Source organism: Lutzomyia longipalpis, chromosome 3, assembly GCF_024334085.1.
Source record: "Lutzomyia longipalpis isolate SR_M1_2022 chromosome 3, ASM2433408v1".
Lineage (NCBI taxonomy): Eukaryota > Metazoa > Arthropoda > Insecta > Diptera > Psychodidae > Lutzomyia > Lutzomyia longipalpis.
Genome location: NC_074709.1, coordinates 15395217 through 15413120, shown reverse-complemented (window position 1 = coordinate 15413120; position 17904 = coordinate 15395217). Strand labels below are relative to the sequence as shown.

Here is a 17904-nt window from a genome sequence, read left to right as displayed (position 1 = left end):
GAAGAAGAATCCTTTAGGTCCTTCTTTACCTCATCGTCCTTCTTTACCTCATCGTATTTCATAGGCACAACGTGCTTAACATCATCCTTAACTGGAACATGCTCACGAATGTCTTCAGGGAATGGGAAACCATAGGCCATAGCAACGAATGCCAAAACAACAATGATCTGTAATATATAACAAAAAAAAAAGAATATTCTGTTCTTGAAATTCTATTGCAAAGTTTTAGCACAAACCTTGAACATTTTTGAGTTAGGAGAATTGTCTTTCTAGCTTTTACACACTGAACGTAGAGACTCAAGAACTCCTTAGAGACTGATACCTCTGCTTCAGTTGTAAGTTCTTTATATAGGAGTACTAATCGATAAGATTGTACTTGAAAACCCACCCTAATATCACAATGTCTGGGCAGAACGCAGAAAAATTAGGAAACCTGTCTCCAAACTAGATCTTGGTGGTCAATGATCTGCTGCATTTTTTCGAGACAACTTTTTTCTTATCACGACAATTTGGATGGGACATCTCGTCAGAATTGTTATGTACATTGGAATTTTTTCAAAAGATACCCGATAGTGTATAGGATTAAACACAAAATGTATTGAATTTATCATGAGATACATTATAAATCCTGAACTTCAAAAAAACTAGATAAGATGTTCTAATGCTTTCGTATTTTAGCAGCTGCATTCTCGGCGGGATGCTGTGTTCGCTGGTGAGCTGTTTTTGTGGATAAAGTGTAGAATTTCTTATCGCACCATGTACACTTGTGTAATGCGATATCCTGGTGTTTTGCCGTGTGATCCGTAAGCTTGCGTTTGGTCGAAAATACTTTGGGACAAATGTTGCAGGCGAATTTCTTCCTTTCCGCCCCTTCGTGATCGTACTTAATATGATTCTTCAGTGCTGGTACGTTACAGTATTCCTTTCCACATAAATTACACTGCACAGGATCCACATTGCAACGCTGCAGATGACTGTACATATTCAATTCAGGATAAAATCCTCCGCATCGCTCGCATCGAACCTTCGGTCCACGCCCCTTTATATGCGTATTTTTCTTGTGTCCATTAGCTTGACTCTGAGTACGGAAAGTTTTTCCACATATGTCGCAAGAGTAATTTCGTTCTGTATTGTGTACCTGAGCCCAATGGTGGTTCATCTCTGCTGGTGTTGTGTATCGTTTCGGGCAATCAGGACACTGATGAGGCTTCTCGTCTTCACTGAGATGCTTCTTCTGATGTTGTCGCAGCATTCTTGGTGTTGGAAATGCTTCTGAACAAAGTTCGCAGATGTTGGTATATGTAAGATTTGGATTCTTTGAGCATTCTCTTGCATGAACACGAAATGTAACTTCATTGCTCAAAATTCTTGAGCATCTTGGACATTTAAAAGCTTCAGGATCCATATGAATCTTGACATGACCTGCAAGGCGGCCCAAGGATGTGAATTTTGTATTACAACACACCATATATCCTGTAATTTCATGAGTCTCACGAAAATGAAACTTCAAAGCGTAGTAGTTTTTAGCTTCCTCTGAGCAAAGGTCACATTTAAAACCCAGATATTTCTTGACCACATCATTATTCTCGCGGAGAATCTTCATTTCTGCAATAGAAAAATTATCCTTTAAATTAAAGTTTTTTATAATCATATATTTTGTTTGAACTAACTTTTTGATCCATCTTTTCGCCACCTTCCCAACTTTTTCTTTGAAGATGACGGGGAAATTTTATTATCTATTTCTATAGGTTCTTCATATTCGCAGTCACCTCCCGAAGTAAAGGCCCACGAACTTTTGGAATAACTTTCATCTTCTTCTAGCAACTCAATTTCATCTACTTCTTGAATCACTTCATCCTCCTTAAGTAAATGAATTTCTTCCTCTTCTTGAACTTCCTCATCGTCTTTAACTTCGACAATTATCTCTTCGTTATGGTATACTTCACTTAAATCCTTCAATTTTTCTCCAAATATCTCCAGCAGTTTCTCCTCTGCGTCCTTGATTTTTTGAAAGAAAGCTATGCAAATTTTAGATGTATTTTTACAGCTTTCACAAATCTGTTTAGGCCAATCATCTTCTTCGAATATCTAAAACAAATTAAAAAAAAAAAAAGCATCATGTTTGTAATTTTTTTTGACAAGGACGCTTTCCGGACAAACCTCCAAATTGAAGATTGTGTTGACATCTACAATTATATTGTCTCTACTTCCTGGATTTATGAGTTTCTTCACTTCACCTAAGCAGAATCGACAGAGGGATTCCTTATCAATTTCCAATACACTCATTTTCTACGAAAAATTCCAAGAAAATGCAATGAAATAGAGAAAAATAGGAAAGTTATGTGTTCAGAAAACTAGTAAGTGTCACACACAACCCCACAAGGAATTTACAGTGACACTTCCATGGACTGTCATTGGACATGCCATACTCAGATTCTACAGTTAACACACTGATGCCGGGTAAAATACTTCCCAAAGGTTTTTTACCCGGTGGGACCATAGTGTACTTATGTTCTTCGCACCATATCAGAAAATATTTATCTGAGAGAATAGTCACTTAAGAGAAACACAATTCTTCTAATATAAAATAATCCAAAACAAAACAACAAAAAAAAAATTAAAATACAATTTAAATTTCAAAAATCTTTCTTTAAGATTTCACATAACTGTTGTATGTTGAACATCAAATTCTAGCTCACAGAACAGTCAGAGCGTTCATATAGTTTTTAATCTGTATTTTCCGTAAAATCTTTGAATCGATTACACAGGCTTAAGTTTCTTAGCAGCTGCATTCTCTATAGGATGAACTGCACGGTGATGAGCGGTTTTTGTAGAAAGAGAGTAGAACTTTGCATCACAGAAATTACACTGATGCAGTAGAATGCCTTGATGTTTTGCAGTATGATCTGTTAGTTTACGTTTCGTTGAGAAAGTTTTCGGGCAGATTTCACAAGAATAGGTTTTTCTCCCTTCACGGCGATGCACGAATTTGATGTGACTCTTCATTGCGTGTGAATTTTTGTACAGTTTCCCACAAATTTTGCATGTAACAGGTTCCACATTGCATCGTGTAAGATGGTCCTTAAGGTGAATTTCTATAAAGGAGCGTCCACAATGCTTACATTGCAGTTTAGGTTGTTGGTCTTTTAGGTGGGTCTTTTTCAAATGCTCTTCCACTTTCGACGGACACGAAAAACCTGTGCCGCACATATCACACATAAAGGATTTTTTCTTTTCATGTGTCAGCATTCTATGGTACTTTAGCTCAGATGGCATTAGGAATCTTTTGGGGCAATCAGGACATTTATGAGCTTTATCCTCTTCTTTCAAATGTTCCTTCCTTCGGTGCTGATAAAGCAATCTAGGTGTTGGGAATGCTTCTGAGCAAATCTCGCAAATTATGGTGAATGTTTCTGGATTCGGTGAACATTCTCTAACATGTATTCTATACGTTTCAAGTCTGCGAAAAACTTTTGAGCATTTTACGCATTTGAAGGCTTCTGGATTGAGATGGAATTTCACATGGCTTGCTAATTTTCCCAGACATGTGAATTTTTTGGAGCAGCACATCATATAACCCTTTACTCCGTGGCTATCCAGAAAATGATGCTTAAGGGCGAAGTAACTTTTGGCTTTAGTTGAACATATATCACACTTGAAACCCAGATACTTCTTTACCATATCATTGTTCGTCTTCAAAACTGTCATCCCTGAAAATAGAATTTTAGACATTAAGATTATGTTTCCAAAAGAAGACATCTGAAACTCACTTTTAGTTGCCTCCTTTTTCTTGAAATTATTCTCATATTTATTTTGTTTCACTTCCACCTCTTCAGAGTCATCTTTTTCCTCATCAAAAGATGGAGCCCAAGAAGGAGATTTAGAATACTCGTCATCCTCCTCAAAGCTTTGATTTAGCTTATCTAATAATTTTGGATCTTGAACTCCTTTTATGTCATCTTCTGGGAATTTAGTTTCCACTTCCTCAAAATATTCATGTTTTACTTCTCCTTCCATTTCTTCCGGAAAGACAATTTCCTTTTTTATGTCCTGAAATTTTTCACCAAAGAGATCCAGTAGTTTCGCTTCTCCTTCTTTAATTTTTTTAAAGAATGCCACGCAATTCTTAGATTTTTCTTTGCAGCAAACGCAAACTTGTTTGGGCCAGATATCTTCATCATAAATCTGCAAAATCATATTTAAATTTATTTTATGAAGAAATTAAAAAAAAAATCTTAGTGACTTACCTCCAAATTAAAGATTGAATTGAGACTCACGAGAATTTCATCTTTCATATCATTTTTCTTAGATTTTGTTAATTTCTTCAAGCAGAACCTACATACAGAACTTTTCTCTAATTGTTGATAATCCATCCTTGAATTTTTTAATTGCAAATTGTCAATATTATTGTTTTTTCTTTTACTCTCAGCAACTATCAACTTAATACCCAGTCGCGAATACTTCATACTGTCCTTATAAGTGTCGCGGTCAAAATTTTTAGAACACTCCCGAAACAGAATAGGACAACCAACGAGACAATAGCATGGACTTTCATGAGACGTTTAATTCCGGACCTCTAATTCAAATATTTCCTGCCCTCCTGTTTTAATATGGACATTTTTTTAAATTTAATTTAATAAGGACAATATAAGACATGACAATGTGATTCTTATGCAGTGTCTAATGTTTTATTAATGAACATTCGATTACAACATGCTCAACGACAGATCTACCTAGTTCTACGATTTGTCATTAGGATACTTTATCGATGAAAGGTCTCACCAAATATAAAAAAATCACAGTAATACTTACTTATATTAATTCAGTTTATTTTTTTTTAATTATTTGAGTATTTTTTAATTTTATTTTTTATTTTAAAGCTTTAGAAGCTTTACGACCCCAGCCAACCCACAGAGCCATTTTTTAATGAAAGTTGTTAAAATTTTTAGTATTGGTATGGAAAATATGGGAAAAATCCGTAACTTTATGGGACAACCAGGTCATAATGCGCGTCCTGTTTTCAATTTTTTTTAGAACTTAAGAATTTTCCTGCAGAAAGGCAACTATTTTTTGATGGGTAACGTAGTAGACACCACACTTGTCAATATTTTTCCTGCTCACCGATCAAATTGTAAATAGAGCATGAAATTATCTAGATAATAATAAGTTAATAATAAATATTGGTTCTTTTTTTCTGTGTTCTTGGTAAAAGTATACACAATAAAAAAATAATTGAAAATGAGTGATGAGGAGGTAAATCAGAATTCATTTTGTCGATTCTGCTTAGGTAAACTGAAACAAATCATTGAAAAAGATGAAAGGGATGAAACTCTTGCTGAAATGAATTCTATTTTCAATTTGGAGGTTTGTCATACTTCATTATATATAATAACTTTTAATATTTCTTGGTAATTACGCCTATAATGTTCTATTGCAGATCTATGAGAAAGATGCTTGGCCAAAGAGAATTTGCACTTGTTGTAAAGAGAAAGCTAAGAGCTGTATAGATTTCATTCAAAATATTAAAGACGGAGAAAGGAAGTTATTGGAGCTCTTTGGAGAAAAATTTCAGGATCAAAAGAAGGAAATAATCTTTTCGGAGGACCTCACGAAAGTTGAACTAAAACAAGAAGTTTTGGTACATGCTGTTAAGCTATCATCTGGAGATGAAGGTGAGGATGTTCTTGTTACAGATAAAAGTGATAGAACTTCATCTGAATGGAGACCGTATTCTTTGGAAGAAAGTGAAACAGATACTACTGATAAAATAGATTTTCAACAAAATACAAAAAATGTGAAGAAAAAATGCGGAAGAAAGAGGGAGCTTTCAAAACAGGTGTCTGACAATGAGAGTAAGTTAATTGCATTTAATTTTTAAAATGATATATTTAATGATTAAATCTTTTAGATAAAAGAACCATCAAAATGGAGAATGAGAGTGTGGTGAAGAAATACCTTGGTTTCAAATGTGAGATTTGCACACACCAAGCCAAAAGTTACTTTGCCCTGAAGTACCATTTTCGCGATACACACGGAATAAAGGGCTACCTAATTTGTTGTGAAACGAAATTCACACATTTGGGTATTCTTGCTGGTCATTTGAAGAAACATTTTGATCCAGAATGTTTTAAATGCTCAAAATGTTGTAAAGTCCTGAGTAATCAAAAATCCCTAATGACTCATATCCAGGATTGTATGAAGGATCCAAAAACTTACGCTTATATATGCGAAGTATGTTCAAAGGCTCATCCTAGCAGTCGAGCTCTTTACTGTCATCGAAGAAAGATGCATTCCACGGAAGCAGATAAAACTCACAGATGCTCAGAGTGCTCCAAAAGTTATCTTACTCCATCAGAACTAAAATATCACTATTTATACTCCCACGACACTAAGAAACACAGCGTGTGTGATATTTGCGGCAAAGGTTTTCGGACAAAATGGCAAGCAAAAACGCACTTGAAGATCGCTCATCTCAACAAAGGCTTACCGAAAGTTAAATGTGACCGATGTGGGGGTTATTATACGAGTGATTTTACCTTAAAGCAACATCAGAGACGTTGTCAAGCAGATCCTGTAACATGCAATTATTGTGAAAAGACGTACTGCAATGAGGTTGCATTGAAAAAGCATATTAAATACTAGTTAACCCGAGCCCCCAATCACGTGTGAGCAAACTCCATTTTAAGCTATAAAAAAGGGGGGCGTATATTAATAGGGGGGATGAATAATACGGTACCCCGAGAAATTCTAAAAATAAAAAAATCCCGTTATCTGACCCTTCAGCAGGTAGAAAATGGGAAAAAATCAATTTTTCTGGGGGGCGCTTTAAAGGGGGGTTGGGGCGGAATCCCATATAGCGCTTGCAACTCGTATTGACCCCCTCTACCCCCATACCAAATTTCATCAAGATCGGCCCAGCCGTTTAGGAGGAGTTCATGTGCCACAGACAAACAAACATTTCAGCTTTATATATTAAGATGCCCACGATCGGAATGGAAAGAAAACATTTCCATGCGACATGTGCTCTAAAACATTCTCTACAAAACGCCTTCTCATTGATCATACAGCAAAACACTCCAATATCCCTAAACATAAATGTACTTACTGTGAGATGCAATTTTACACATTATCTGCAAAGTATGCTCATCAGCGGGTTCACCATCCCATTGAAAATGCAGCAGCCAAGATTAGAAAGCCATAAAAAAAAACCTTTCATTGCTTAAACATTGTTAATTAAAAAATCTATTTACATAAAAATAAACCTAATTCTTCCCTTATACTCTGTCTTCGCTTAGTCATCGTCATCATCTTCATCATCTTCCTCCATTTGCTTGTCATCTTCACTCTCTGTATCACTTCCTATAATGTCTTTCAGCTCTGCTGCGCTGGTATTCTTTGCTTTTGCCTGGGCAATGAAAAGTTCCTTCAGCAGCTTCAGTTTTTTCTTCAGGTTTGTAATCTCGTTCTCCAGGACCTTATTTTCCACACGTAACTTCTCAACACGCTGATGCGTCTCAATTGTGTTCTGTTTCGTCTTCTCTCTGCTCTTCTTTACTGCCTAAACAAAAAAGGGAAACATAAAGGGTGTTACTTTTTCATCTGTTTGAGAAATTATGCTTATTATATCCAATCCAATGGATTTCACTTTATGTTACCTTACCTGATTATTGCGTTCTCGCTTCCTGCGGTAGTCCTCGTCGAATTCATTTACAGCTGTCTTAGTATTCTTTTTCTTGGATGGCATTTTGGTTTGATGATAACTTTTACGGCTAAACTTCAGATATTATTTCAAAGTTTTCACAAAGAAACTTCCTTTGGTAGAGACGAAATATTTTGACAGAATGAGCAAATGTTGTGAAATCAGACACATATTTGGTATTTCACATAGATACACTTTACGTTTTACGTTGATGGAAATAATTAGTCTTAACTTCGACTAAACTGTTTATCTGCTATTTTTTCATTTCATAATAAGATTCGTTAAAGATAATATATTTATCTATATTTCTTCGTAAACATAAAAAAACAGAGTGTTTTTTGCAGTTCTAATGGACAACACTGATGAATAAAATAACAACACAACCTGGTGTAAACAGAACTGTAAGCTGTGTATAAGGTATATACTTATCGCAATTTTGGATTTAACCTCACCCATTTTTTTTTTATTTTGGTACACCAGTGATTTTGTTTTGCGTGTACAAATTTCTTGTGCAATTTTTTGATGCGTTTTTTGCATAAACAATTAAAATATTTAAATTTATTATGTTTGTGAGTGAAATCAACCATGTGGCCAGATTTCTTAGCCAGTTATTTTAAAAGCTTTAATTTTTGCAGACACGTTCATTTGTTCGGATGTTCTCTTCCGCGAAGAGCTCACATGTAACGAAATCATCTATTAAGAGCAAGATTTTCGTAGGTCTTGTTGGTTCTGGATTAGCTTATGACGGATTTGTCAATGAATTTGGGACAACTCAGGCTGTAACCAGATTTCTACGTTCACTCCGAATTGCTGTTTCGATCTCATTGGATTATACATTTTCGTTGTGGGGCTTGGAGGAGGGTACAGAGGCTTATAGTGCAAAAAAGAAAGAAGTTCACCTGCGATGTGCCAACCGTATGCTGAAAGGCTGTCTGGCAAACGGTGGTTTGTATATAAAAGTTGGTCAGGGCTTTGCGACTGTGAATCATATTCTACCGCCTGAGTACACAGAGACGCTTCAAAAGCTCCATAATGAGTGCTTGACAAGGAAAAAAGATGAGGTCAGGAAGGTATTTCAGGAGGAATTTGGGAAAAGTCCTGAAGATTTATACAAAGATTTTAACTACACGCCCATTGCGGCTGCGAGTCTGGCCCAAGTCTTCAAAGCCACAACGTGTGACGGAAAAAATGTTGCAGTGAAAGTACAGTACATTGATCTTCAGAAAAGATTTTCCGGCGATCTCGGTACCATCATCTTTCTACAAGACATCATTGAGATTGTCCACAAGAATTACAATTTTGGATGGATCATCAAAGACATACGAAAGAATCTCGAAAGGGAATTGGACTTTGAAAATGAGGCTCGAAATTCCGAACGGTGCGCTAAAGATCTGAAGAAATTTTCCTACGTCTATATCCCAAAAGTTCGATGGGATCTCACAAGTACCAGAGTTCTAACCACGGAGTTCATCGACGGGATAAAAATGAACAAAACAGACGAAATAAAGAAAAAAGGATTTGACCTAGCAGATATCGACGTAAAAATCTTTACAACATTTTCAGAACAAATTTTCAACACTGGCTTCGTTCATGGAGATCCCCATCCTGGAAACGTTCTTATTCGTCATGGAAAGTGTGGTAAAGCGGAATTAGTGCTTCTGGATCATGGATTGTATGAAACTATTCCGCACAATGTAAGAGATTCCCTATGCCATTTCTGGGAAGCGATCGTGCTTAAGGATCACAAGACTATGAAAAAGTATGCAACGAAGCTTAATGTGAAAGGTAAAGTTTCCGTAAGCCAAAATAACGTCACACTTATACAAATTTTTTTTTCTCATGCAATATGAATTTTTTTAACAGATCACTACCGTTTTGCTGAAATCCTTCTACAACGTCCATTGGAGACAAAAGGTAAATTTACAACTCGCCTTACGGATGAAGAAATTGCATACATGCAAAAGATTGCTCGTCAGCGTTTTGATCTTATAATGGAGACCCTCAAAGAGATGCCTCGCAACTTGATCTTCATCGTGCGAAATCTCAACATCATCCGTGCTGTAGCTCGTGATCATGGTGACCCTGTGAATCGTCCCAAACTGATGGCGCGACATGCTGTAAAGTGCATTCACCGCGATCAGGGAATCCTGGCTACAGTCCTGACCTTTGTACGTCGAGTGCGCTTTGAGTTTGCATTGTTGCAGATGTCATTCCACTATTGGTTTATAACGACGTACTTGGCCCTACTGACTAAGCTGGGTCGAGCGCCAGAGACAAAAAGTCTCTTTCAGATAAACACGAAGAATCGCGCGTAATATTTTTGCGATAATTCTGTGTGCCTTAAGCGACATGGTTGATGGTTTTTTATTTCTCAAGTACAGCCTTCCTTCTGTCTCTTGAGCTTTTTTTTGTTTAATGTATAGTTTTAATATCAGACACTGTCTAAGCGCTTATTAGAGTCTATAGTTTACATATTTAAATATAAGAAACACTTCAGGGACTATTTGTACTAAAAGATGTATCGTTAGCCTCTTAGTGATTACTTTTGATAAGGGCTGGTTGTTGTGTATTTTCCTCCCCGCTGATAACGCAAATCTCCAGAGAATTACAGTAATAGAATACCGTCAGTTAAACGCGAGAATTTGGTGGGAAAAGTTGTTAAAAATTTTTTGTGAAAATATGCTGGCTCTCATTCCAATTCTCCAGTGTGCTGCAGCACTTCTGGTGTGCTTCTATTTATGGAGGTTTCTTCGGGTGATTACAAAAAATTATTATCTGGCAAAGAAGCTCAATTTACCTGGACCTGTGCCTATGCGACCTATAATTGGAAATATGGGTTATGTCAGACTAAAAGATGCAGGTGATTTGTTCAATTTCGCTATACAGTCGTGCTCTCGTGGTAGGACCGTCGTCAAAATGACTTCTCCGCGGTAAAACGGCTTCAGAATGAGGAATTTTGCCTTCGCAGTGGGACAATTAGTATCCTACCTTTCCAATAGTACTAATTGTCCCACTGCGAAGGCAAAATACTTCATTCTGAAGCCGTTTTACCGCGGAGAAGTCATTTTGACGACGGTCCTACCACGAGAGCACGACTGTATACATATATAACATGAATTTGTGTGGCCAAAAATAACTTTTATTATCTCTTTTTTCGGGAGTTTGAGGGTCAAGTAGCCACTTACGCCACTTCAAATATTATAAATATTGCAAAAATCTTTATTATATGTTTATTTGTACATTCATTTATTTTAACTCAACCCCTTTATTCTAAGGTCTTTGAATTATACATTCATGTTTAAGCAGTTTAGCAATATTAAAAATTAAAAAAATGAAACATCCTGAAATGATTATTAATTCAAAAATTCATTAAGCTTAATGAGTTATTTTCTGCAAATACATACTAATGAAACTATTTTTTTCTCTAGTTGAAATCTTCAATATGGCCAGAGAACTGGCAAGAGAGTATAAATATCGATCGTATAAATTCTGGGGCTTTGGACAGATCCACATGAACATAATAAATTGTCGTGATACTGAAACAATCATGTCATCTTCAAAGCACAGTGACAAAAACTTCTTATATTACTTCTTGCACCCCTTCTTGGGCACAGGGCTCCTAACAGCCAATGGGAAGAAATGGCAACAGCGCCGAAGGATTCTTACGCCTACATTTCATTTCAATATTTTAAAGGAATTCCTAGCAGTGTTCCATGAGGAGTGTGAGAAATTTACAGAGCTTCTGAAGACTGAGATTGTAAAAGACGACGGTACAAATCTTCCACCTCTTACAAGTCATCTTACCCTCAATACAGTCTGCGAAACTGCAATGGGTGTGAAACTAGATTCATATAGTGGTTCCAAAGAATATCGGAATTCTATTCAGTTAATTGGTGAACTTCTTCTGCATCGATTCCTAAGGCCGTGGTTCTACAATGAAACAATTTACGCTCTTAGTGGATATAGAAAGAAGCTGCTTAATCATCTAAAGCCTGTTCATTCATTCACAAGGAAAATTATAAAACTAAGACGTGAGCACTTCCTTGACGTACTGTTGGATAATGAGAAATTAATAAAACTTGACCAGAACGATAATATCTATGAAACAAAGAAGAAAAGATATGCAATGTTAGATACACTCTTAGCAGCAGAAGCTGATGGGCTGATTGATGATGAAGGAATTCGGGAGGAAGTGGATACTTTCACTTTTGAGGGACACGATACAACATCTGCAGCACTGACTTTTATTTTTTTACTTCTAGCTCATCATATAGATGTTCAGGAAAAAGTTTACGAGGTTGGAAGAATATTTTTAATATTCTTTAATTTTTTTTACAATACAATAATAAAACTAATTACGATAATATTTCAGGAAATAAAAATTGCTTTGGAAGGTAACGACAATCAACCTCTGGGCATGAATGAGTTGAACGATCTTGAGTACACATCCAGAGTGATCAAGGAATGCCTTAGAATTTATCCATCTGTTCCCTTTATTACGCGATCAATCACAGAAGATATGATGGTAGAAGGAGAGATAATTCCAAAAGGATCAATTGCGCATATTCACATTTTTGATCTTCATCGTGATCCTGAACAATTTCCGGATCCAGAGCGTTTTGATCCCGACCGTTTTTTACCTGAAAATGTGGAAAAGCGCCATCCATTCGCATATGTTCCGTTCAGTGCTGGACCTCGAAATTGCATTGGCCAAAAATTTGCACTTTTGGAGATTAAAACTGTTCTTCAGCATGTTCTCATGGAGTTTACATTGTCTCCAGTGACGACGCGGGAGGAAATTGAATTTGTTGGCGATATAATACTGCGTGCCAAAACTCCGATAAAAGTGAGATTTCATCGCAGAGTCCAAAGTTAATCGTTTTTGAGTATATTTTCCTCAATAAGAGGGTGATGGGAAGTTTATTCAATTTCAGTTCAATATTATGCTGTTATGACACTTTAATATTAATAAAAGATCAAACAATAATAGATAAATTTCTAATTCATTTTGATCGCCAAATCGAACTTTTTGGTGTATAGTTTTAGTCATGCCAAGGCAAAGGAATTCCTTAGAATTATCATATTATCTGTGTTGGCGTGGGCAAAGGTGGAGTCCAAAAAAGTAGCGATAATCAACATACTTGAAATTTTATTTTTCAGTGAACTTTGAGAGCTGAGGAGCAGACATGAGCTTATCATAGATTTTTTAAATTGATTCTTCATACTTTTTTTTACCGTATTCAATGTAACTGTATACAAAGACATGATTATCTTAAAAGGTAATAAAACTCTAATTCAATATCGAAAGCTTTTTGCTGGAAACATTCCAGAATAAAGAGAAAATAAATGATCAGACACCCACACAATTCCAGATGACGTGTTAATGCACTATTTATTATTAAACTTTACCACTACATTATGTTAAAGTTAAAATTCTTTTACTGTCTTTTAATAAATTTCACTAGAACTGGATCTCGGCTACGTAGAATAAGATCAGCTATGAAGACAATTTCCTCACACTTGGTAACTGGTCTAAGGTGAAAATTAAGCAAGACGTGCTGTAAGAGAGCTTTGATTTCCAATAGTGCAAATTTTTGCCCAATGCAATTTCTAGGTCCAGCGCTGAATGGAACATATGCGAATGGATGGCGCTTTTCCATTACTTCAGGCAAGAAACGGTCTGGATCAAATCGCTCTGGATCCGGAAATTGATCAGGATCGCGATGAAGATCAAAGATATGTATATGCGTCATTGTTTTAATGGGGATTCTGCAACCAAAAAGTAGAAATTCTTCACTCGTTTCACGAGAAACGAGGGGAACTGGTGGGTATAAGCGAAGAGATTCCTTGATAACGCGATCTGTGTATGAGAGGTCATTTAATTGAGGCATTGTTAAAGATTCTCCAGAATTAGATTGAACAGCAGATCTTATTTCCTAAAAAAATATAAAATCAAATGAAAAAATTGTCTCTTTGATAAATTAATATCCTTACTTCATAGACTCTTTCCTGTACATCTGGATGATTAGCTAGGAGAAGAAAGATAAAGGTTAGTGCTGAAGATGTAGTATCATGTCCTTCGAACATAAAGGTATCCACTTCTTCTCGGATCCCTTCAGCATCGAGTAATCCTTCTGCTTCCGCTGCTAAGAGAGTATCTAGCATCGCATATCTTCTTTTCTTAGTTTCATAGATATTTTCCCGATTACCAGGTGCAAAATTTACAATTTTTCCATCATAAAATGCTTCTCTACGTTGATGAATAATTTTTCTCGTAAAGTTGTGTATTGGAATCAATGGCCGATCAATTTCTTTCTTATAGCCTAACAATTTATAAGGCAATTCGAGATAAATCCACGGCTTGAGAATTCTTGCAATTAACAGTTTTCCAATCAGTACAATATTCCTTCGGTATTCATCGGGTTCCTCCATGGAATCTAGTTTAACTCCCATAGAAGTTTCACAAATTGTATTCAGAGTAAATCTTGAAGTTACTGGAGGAAGATTAATGCCTTCCTGTTCATTATCAATATTGTTGTCTAGAAACTTTACGAGTTTATGACTTTCTTCATGAAAGATCCGTAGGAATTGCTGAAGAATGTTGAAATGGAAGGCGGGTGTGAGAATTTTCCTTCTCTGTGCCCATTTTTCGCCTTTACTTATAAGAAGTCCTTCACCAAGGAATGCTGAAAAGAATTTGTAAAATTGTCCCTTGTCCATATGTCGATTGGCTGAGAGATATATCTACATTTGAAAAAAAAGAAAGATTAGGTTTTGTTCTTTTGTTTGCGTGGGAAAAACAAATAACAATCTTTACGATCTAATTTCAATTTTTAATTATTTTTTAAATCATTGATTCGGTTTATTCCATGTGTCAGTTATAAATCACGCTAGTTCTGATATGTACAAATCCATAAATAGACTTAAGATTTACATATAAAAGCAGATAAGAAAATTATAGACAAAGGCATTATAATTGACTTGATCGTAAATTTTCCACACTTTATGTATTTTTTTTTGTAGTTTTCATGGAAAAGTACCGGTGGTTTTTCACCATTTTAACACTTTTTTCTACTAAAAATTGTAACAAAAAAATCATGTAAGATGGTCATTATTATTACCTCGACTTCTCTAGCGCGTATCACATTAATCGATAAACGTCCAAAGGCGTAAAATCTATAAGTATTCTTATAAGTTGCAGCGTAATCACGAAGATGCCAGAAAGTGCTTTCCATTGTGAGTGAAACCAAAAACTTCACGCATGAGAGAAAAAATAAAACTGGTGGTCCATTGATTTTACGAGCAATATCAACATACACAGGACGTGTGCGAAAGTAAATTTCAATTAAAATTATAAGCAAAAGTAGACCTAGTAGAACTGTAATCATCTTGACCGTGCAACTGTTGCGACAGAACTGCTACAGTGAGAGAGAGAATATGATCATATGTTCAAGGAAATTCATTGAAAAATTATTGCGATTCCAACACATTTCCACGATCTCTACGATGAATATCATTAAAAGTGTTAATGATGTTTTCAATCTCATTCAAATTGAAAGAATTTCAATGAATAGATTTCACTGAAATAAGAAACGGGATTTGAACTACATAAACGACATAAACATATAATTTTTGTAATTTTTGTTTCGTAGTTTATTGGACTGCCAAATCAATAGTATACATGTACACATACATATTCATAACAATAAAGTTAAGTGATACAGCATTGCAGCAGTTCACAGGTTCCTCCCTTTCATTCGCATACCATGGACATGGAAAGAGCATGTGAAACACATCCTCATAGAAACCTAAAAATTTTTGTAATAATAATAATAATAATAATAATAATACTCAATAATCTGAGCTGCGTACCTGTACCTGCCTTCTAATTAATTTATTAAACCTTTATTATAATTCATTAAATGGTACTGAAAACAATGTTCAAACTGGAAGACGCGTTATTATTAATTTTTATTCTATAAATTGTTTTATTTTTATAATTGAAATAAATTGATAAATAATACCTACTAATTAATGATATATGTAAGTTCCACATAGTTATATTTTTATTAAAAAAATAATAAAACAAGTTAAAAAAAAACTTTTCAGATTTTTTGACAAAAATTTTAGTTAGAAAATATGCCACTAATAGGCATACGAAGTTGCATTTGATTTACGCTACTGATTAAATTCACCCCAAGTGATATGTTTTGATTCAAATAAGGGATCGTCAAACTATTTTTGAAACTAGGAGAATTTCAAAAGCGATTTTCCAGAAATTTTTTTGCTTGTATTGTCGTTAATATGCCTAATATATTGATTATAATTTAATATTTTCACTTTTAAAAATAAATTGTTCTCAAAAAAAATTATTTGAAGATGCCATCATCCATGATTTTCCCTATTTAAAATTTTTACGTTTAGACCATTTTGTTTCCTTTCCAAAATTACTTGATCTCCAGGTAGTGAGAAAAATAGACAAAGTGGAAAATCCCTAAATGAAAAGTATCTAAAACTGATTTTTTTTCAACAAAGCGAAAAGAAAATTTTAAGGCTTTGAAATTTGTTTATTTTCTACATTACTTCAAAATTTATGATCTGATCACATGTAAATGACAGCTAATTGTTGAGGGTAAGTATGTAAGACTTTTAATTCTATATATTTGAAACTTTTCCATTTAATAACTTGGAAGAAAAAGCCATTTAAAATTTTTTGACTGACAAATAACGTCATTCTCTCTTACATGTTTAGCTATGTTTCTTTCAGACAAATTTTTGTGTATGTACTGAGTGAGCAAAATCGAAAATCATGAGATCGAGCTCAAAATTAGTATAAGCATGAATTAGGGTACACTCCTTCATAAACGTATTTGCAAAAAAAAGATTCCTGTCACTATATTGCGAGGGATAGGTAAGAGTGAAGAGTTGCAATAAAGAGTAAAGAGTTATATCGATATCAATATCGACTGAAAGATATCATATGATGAGGTCAATCCACCCCCACCTTGACTGACTTTTGCTTTTATCTCAGTCCTATATCAGCTAGTGGTTTTAAATTTTGATATGTTGTAGGGATCATTTATCTTTCCAACGATATAGCTCATGTTGGAAAATCGCGTTAAGTTGATTTTCAACCATCAAATTATTATATGTGAAAAGAAAATCAATTTATGTTTATTGTGTCGAAAATTCACACAAATTCAATATATAAGCTAGGAATTTGAAAGTGCCAAAAGCAAGTAGATTCAATTAAGAAGTTTTCCTTTCGTGATTCCCTGATATAAATGGTATTTTTCCGTCCTCTGTCCATGGAAAAATTTGGTAGAGTGGGTACCACTTTCAAGAATTGTCACAACTTCCTCTAACTTCACAGCATCTGCTCCAACTCGTGTGGGTGTGGGAACGTTGCTTTTGGAATAGAAGAGGTCACCCTCCGACTCCGCATCAATTCACTTCATTGTTTTCAACACAACATTAACCACACATGTGCTCTATAAGATTCCAGGGTGTTTAGGTCATTGTGTGTAAGGAATAGGGTTGAACGAATATCAAAAATGATATGCTTGTATGTATACCTAATATAGATAAAAAATCTTAATATATAAAGCTGAAAAGTTTGTTTGTGGCACATGAACTCCTCCTAAACGGCTGGGCCGATCTTGATGAAATTTGGTATGGGGGTAGAGGGGGTCAATATGAGTTGCAAGCGCTATATGGGATATCGCCCCATTCCCCCAAAATAGCGCCCCCACAGAAAAATTGATTTTCCCCATTTTCTCTGCTGAAGGATGAGATAACGGGATTTTTTTATTTCAAATTTTTTTTGGGGTACCGTATTATTCATTCCCCCTACTAATATACATCCCTTTTTATAGCTTAAAATGAAGTTTGCTCACACGTGATTGGGGGCTAGGGTTTACTAGTATATTTATAATTTGTACGTATATTATTACGTACACATAAAGAAAAAATGTACTGGTAAGCTGACCAAGCTTACGAGAGCTGTGTTTCTTTCAGTGTACCAATTTTGTGAGAGCAAACTAGAGCGTAAATTAATTTAAATACGCGCAAAGTCGAGAAAAGTTGAAAAGTCATCCCCCAAGTAATCTTTAAAACGCCATATCTCGGGAACGGCTTCATAGATTTTCGAGTTTGAGCTATCGTTGGAAAGGTCTTAACCTCAACTATAATATATTAAAATATGA

The 17904-nt window shown here is 35.2% G+C and overlaps 7 protein-coding genes across 7 annotated transcripts; 3 read left to right on the top strand and 4 right to left on the bottom strand.

The window, feature by feature from the left end:
• Positions 1 to 577: 577 nt before the first annotated feature.
• LOC129793378 (zinc finger protein 320-like) lies at positions 578 to 2394 on the bottom strand. Its single transcript, XM_055833351.1, has 3 exons — positions 2161 to 2394; positions 1671 to 2088; positions 578 to 1605 (listed from the first exon to the last, which is right to left on the bottom strand). Exons 1-3 carry the CDS (start codon positions 2284 to 2286, stop codon positions 659 to 661), a joined length of 1491 nt encoding a protein of 496 aa, XP_055689326.1. The 5' UTR covers positions 2287 to 2394; the 3' UTR covers positions 578 to 658.
• A 234-nt stretch (positions 2395 to 2628) lies between these two features.
• Positions 2629 to 4591, bottom strand: LOC129793371 (zinc finger protein 728-like). Its single transcript, XM_055833340.1, has 3 exons — positions 4248 to 4591; positions 3771 to 4185; positions 2629 to 3710 (listed from the first exon to the last, which is right to left on the bottom strand). Exons 1-3 carry the CDS (start codon positions 4464 to 4466, stop codon positions 2761 to 2763), a joined length of 1584 nt encoding a protein of 527 aa, XP_055689315.1. The 5' UTR covers positions 4467 to 4591; the 3' UTR covers positions 2629 to 2760.
• A 595-nt stretch (positions 4592 to 5186) lies between these two features.
• On the top strand, positions 5187 to 7275 carry LOC129793395 (zinc finger protein draculin-like). Its single transcript, XM_055833382.1, has 4 exons — positions 5187 to 5205; positions 5288 to 5364; positions 5438 to 5852; positions 5909 to 7275. Exons 2-4 carry the CDS (start codon positions 5341 to 5343, stop codon positions 6640 to 6642), a joined length of 1173 nt encoding a protein of 390 aa, XP_055689357.1. The 5' UTR covers positions 5187 to 5205; positions 5288 to 5340; the 3' UTR covers positions 6643 to 7275.
• On the bottom strand, positions 7211 to 7925 carry LOC129793431 (CCAAT/enhancer-binding protein homolog 2). Its single transcript, XM_055833441.1, has 2 exons — positions 7661 to 7925; positions 7211 to 7558 (listed from the first exon to the last, which is right to left on the bottom strand). Exons 1-2 carry the CDS (start codon positions 7742 to 7744, stop codon positions 7292 to 7294), a joined length of 351 nt encoding a protein of 116 aa, XP_055689416.1. The 5' UTR covers positions 7745 to 7925; the 3' UTR covers positions 7211 to 7291.
• A 209-nt stretch (positions 7926 to 8134) lies between these two features.
• LOC129793369 (uncharacterized aarF domain-containing protein kinase 5) lies at positions 8135 to 10214 on the top strand. Its single transcript, XM_055833337.1, has 3 exons — positions 8135 to 8268; positions 8335 to 9484; positions 9563 to 10214. Exons 1-3 carry the CDS (start codon positions 8263 to 8265, stop codon positions 10012 to 10014), a joined length of 1608 nt encoding a protein of 535 aa, XP_055689312.1. The 5' UTR covers positions 8135 to 8262; the 3' UTR covers positions 10015 to 10214.
• A 106-nt stretch (positions 10215 to 10320) lies between these two features.
• LOC129793372 (probable cytochrome P450 4ac1) lies at positions 10321 to 12688 on the top strand. The gene is made up of 3 exons (XM_055833341.1): positions 10321 to 10559; positions 11128 to 11996; positions 12072 to 12688. The coding sequence occupies exons 1-3, from the start codon at positions 10379 to 10381 to the stop codon at positions 12573 to 12575; spliced, it is 1554 nt and encodes a 517-aa protein (XP_055689316.1). The 5' UTR covers positions 10321 to 10378; the 3' UTR covers positions 12576 to 12688.
• A 377-nt stretch (positions 12689 to 13065) lies between these two features.
• Positions 13066 to 15135, bottom strand: LOC129793375 (probable cytochrome P450 4ac1). The gene is made up of 3 exons (XM_055833346.1): positions 14821 to 15135; positions 13694 to 14443; positions 13066 to 13635 (listed from the first exon to the last, which is right to left on the bottom strand). The coding sequence occupies exons 1-3, from the start codon at positions 15085 to 15087 to the stop codon at positions 13138 to 13140; spliced, it is 1515 nt and encodes a 504-aa protein (XP_055689321.1). The 5' UTR covers positions 15088 to 15135; the 3' UTR covers positions 13066 to 13137.
• Positions 15136 to 17904: the final 2769 nt, after the last annotated feature.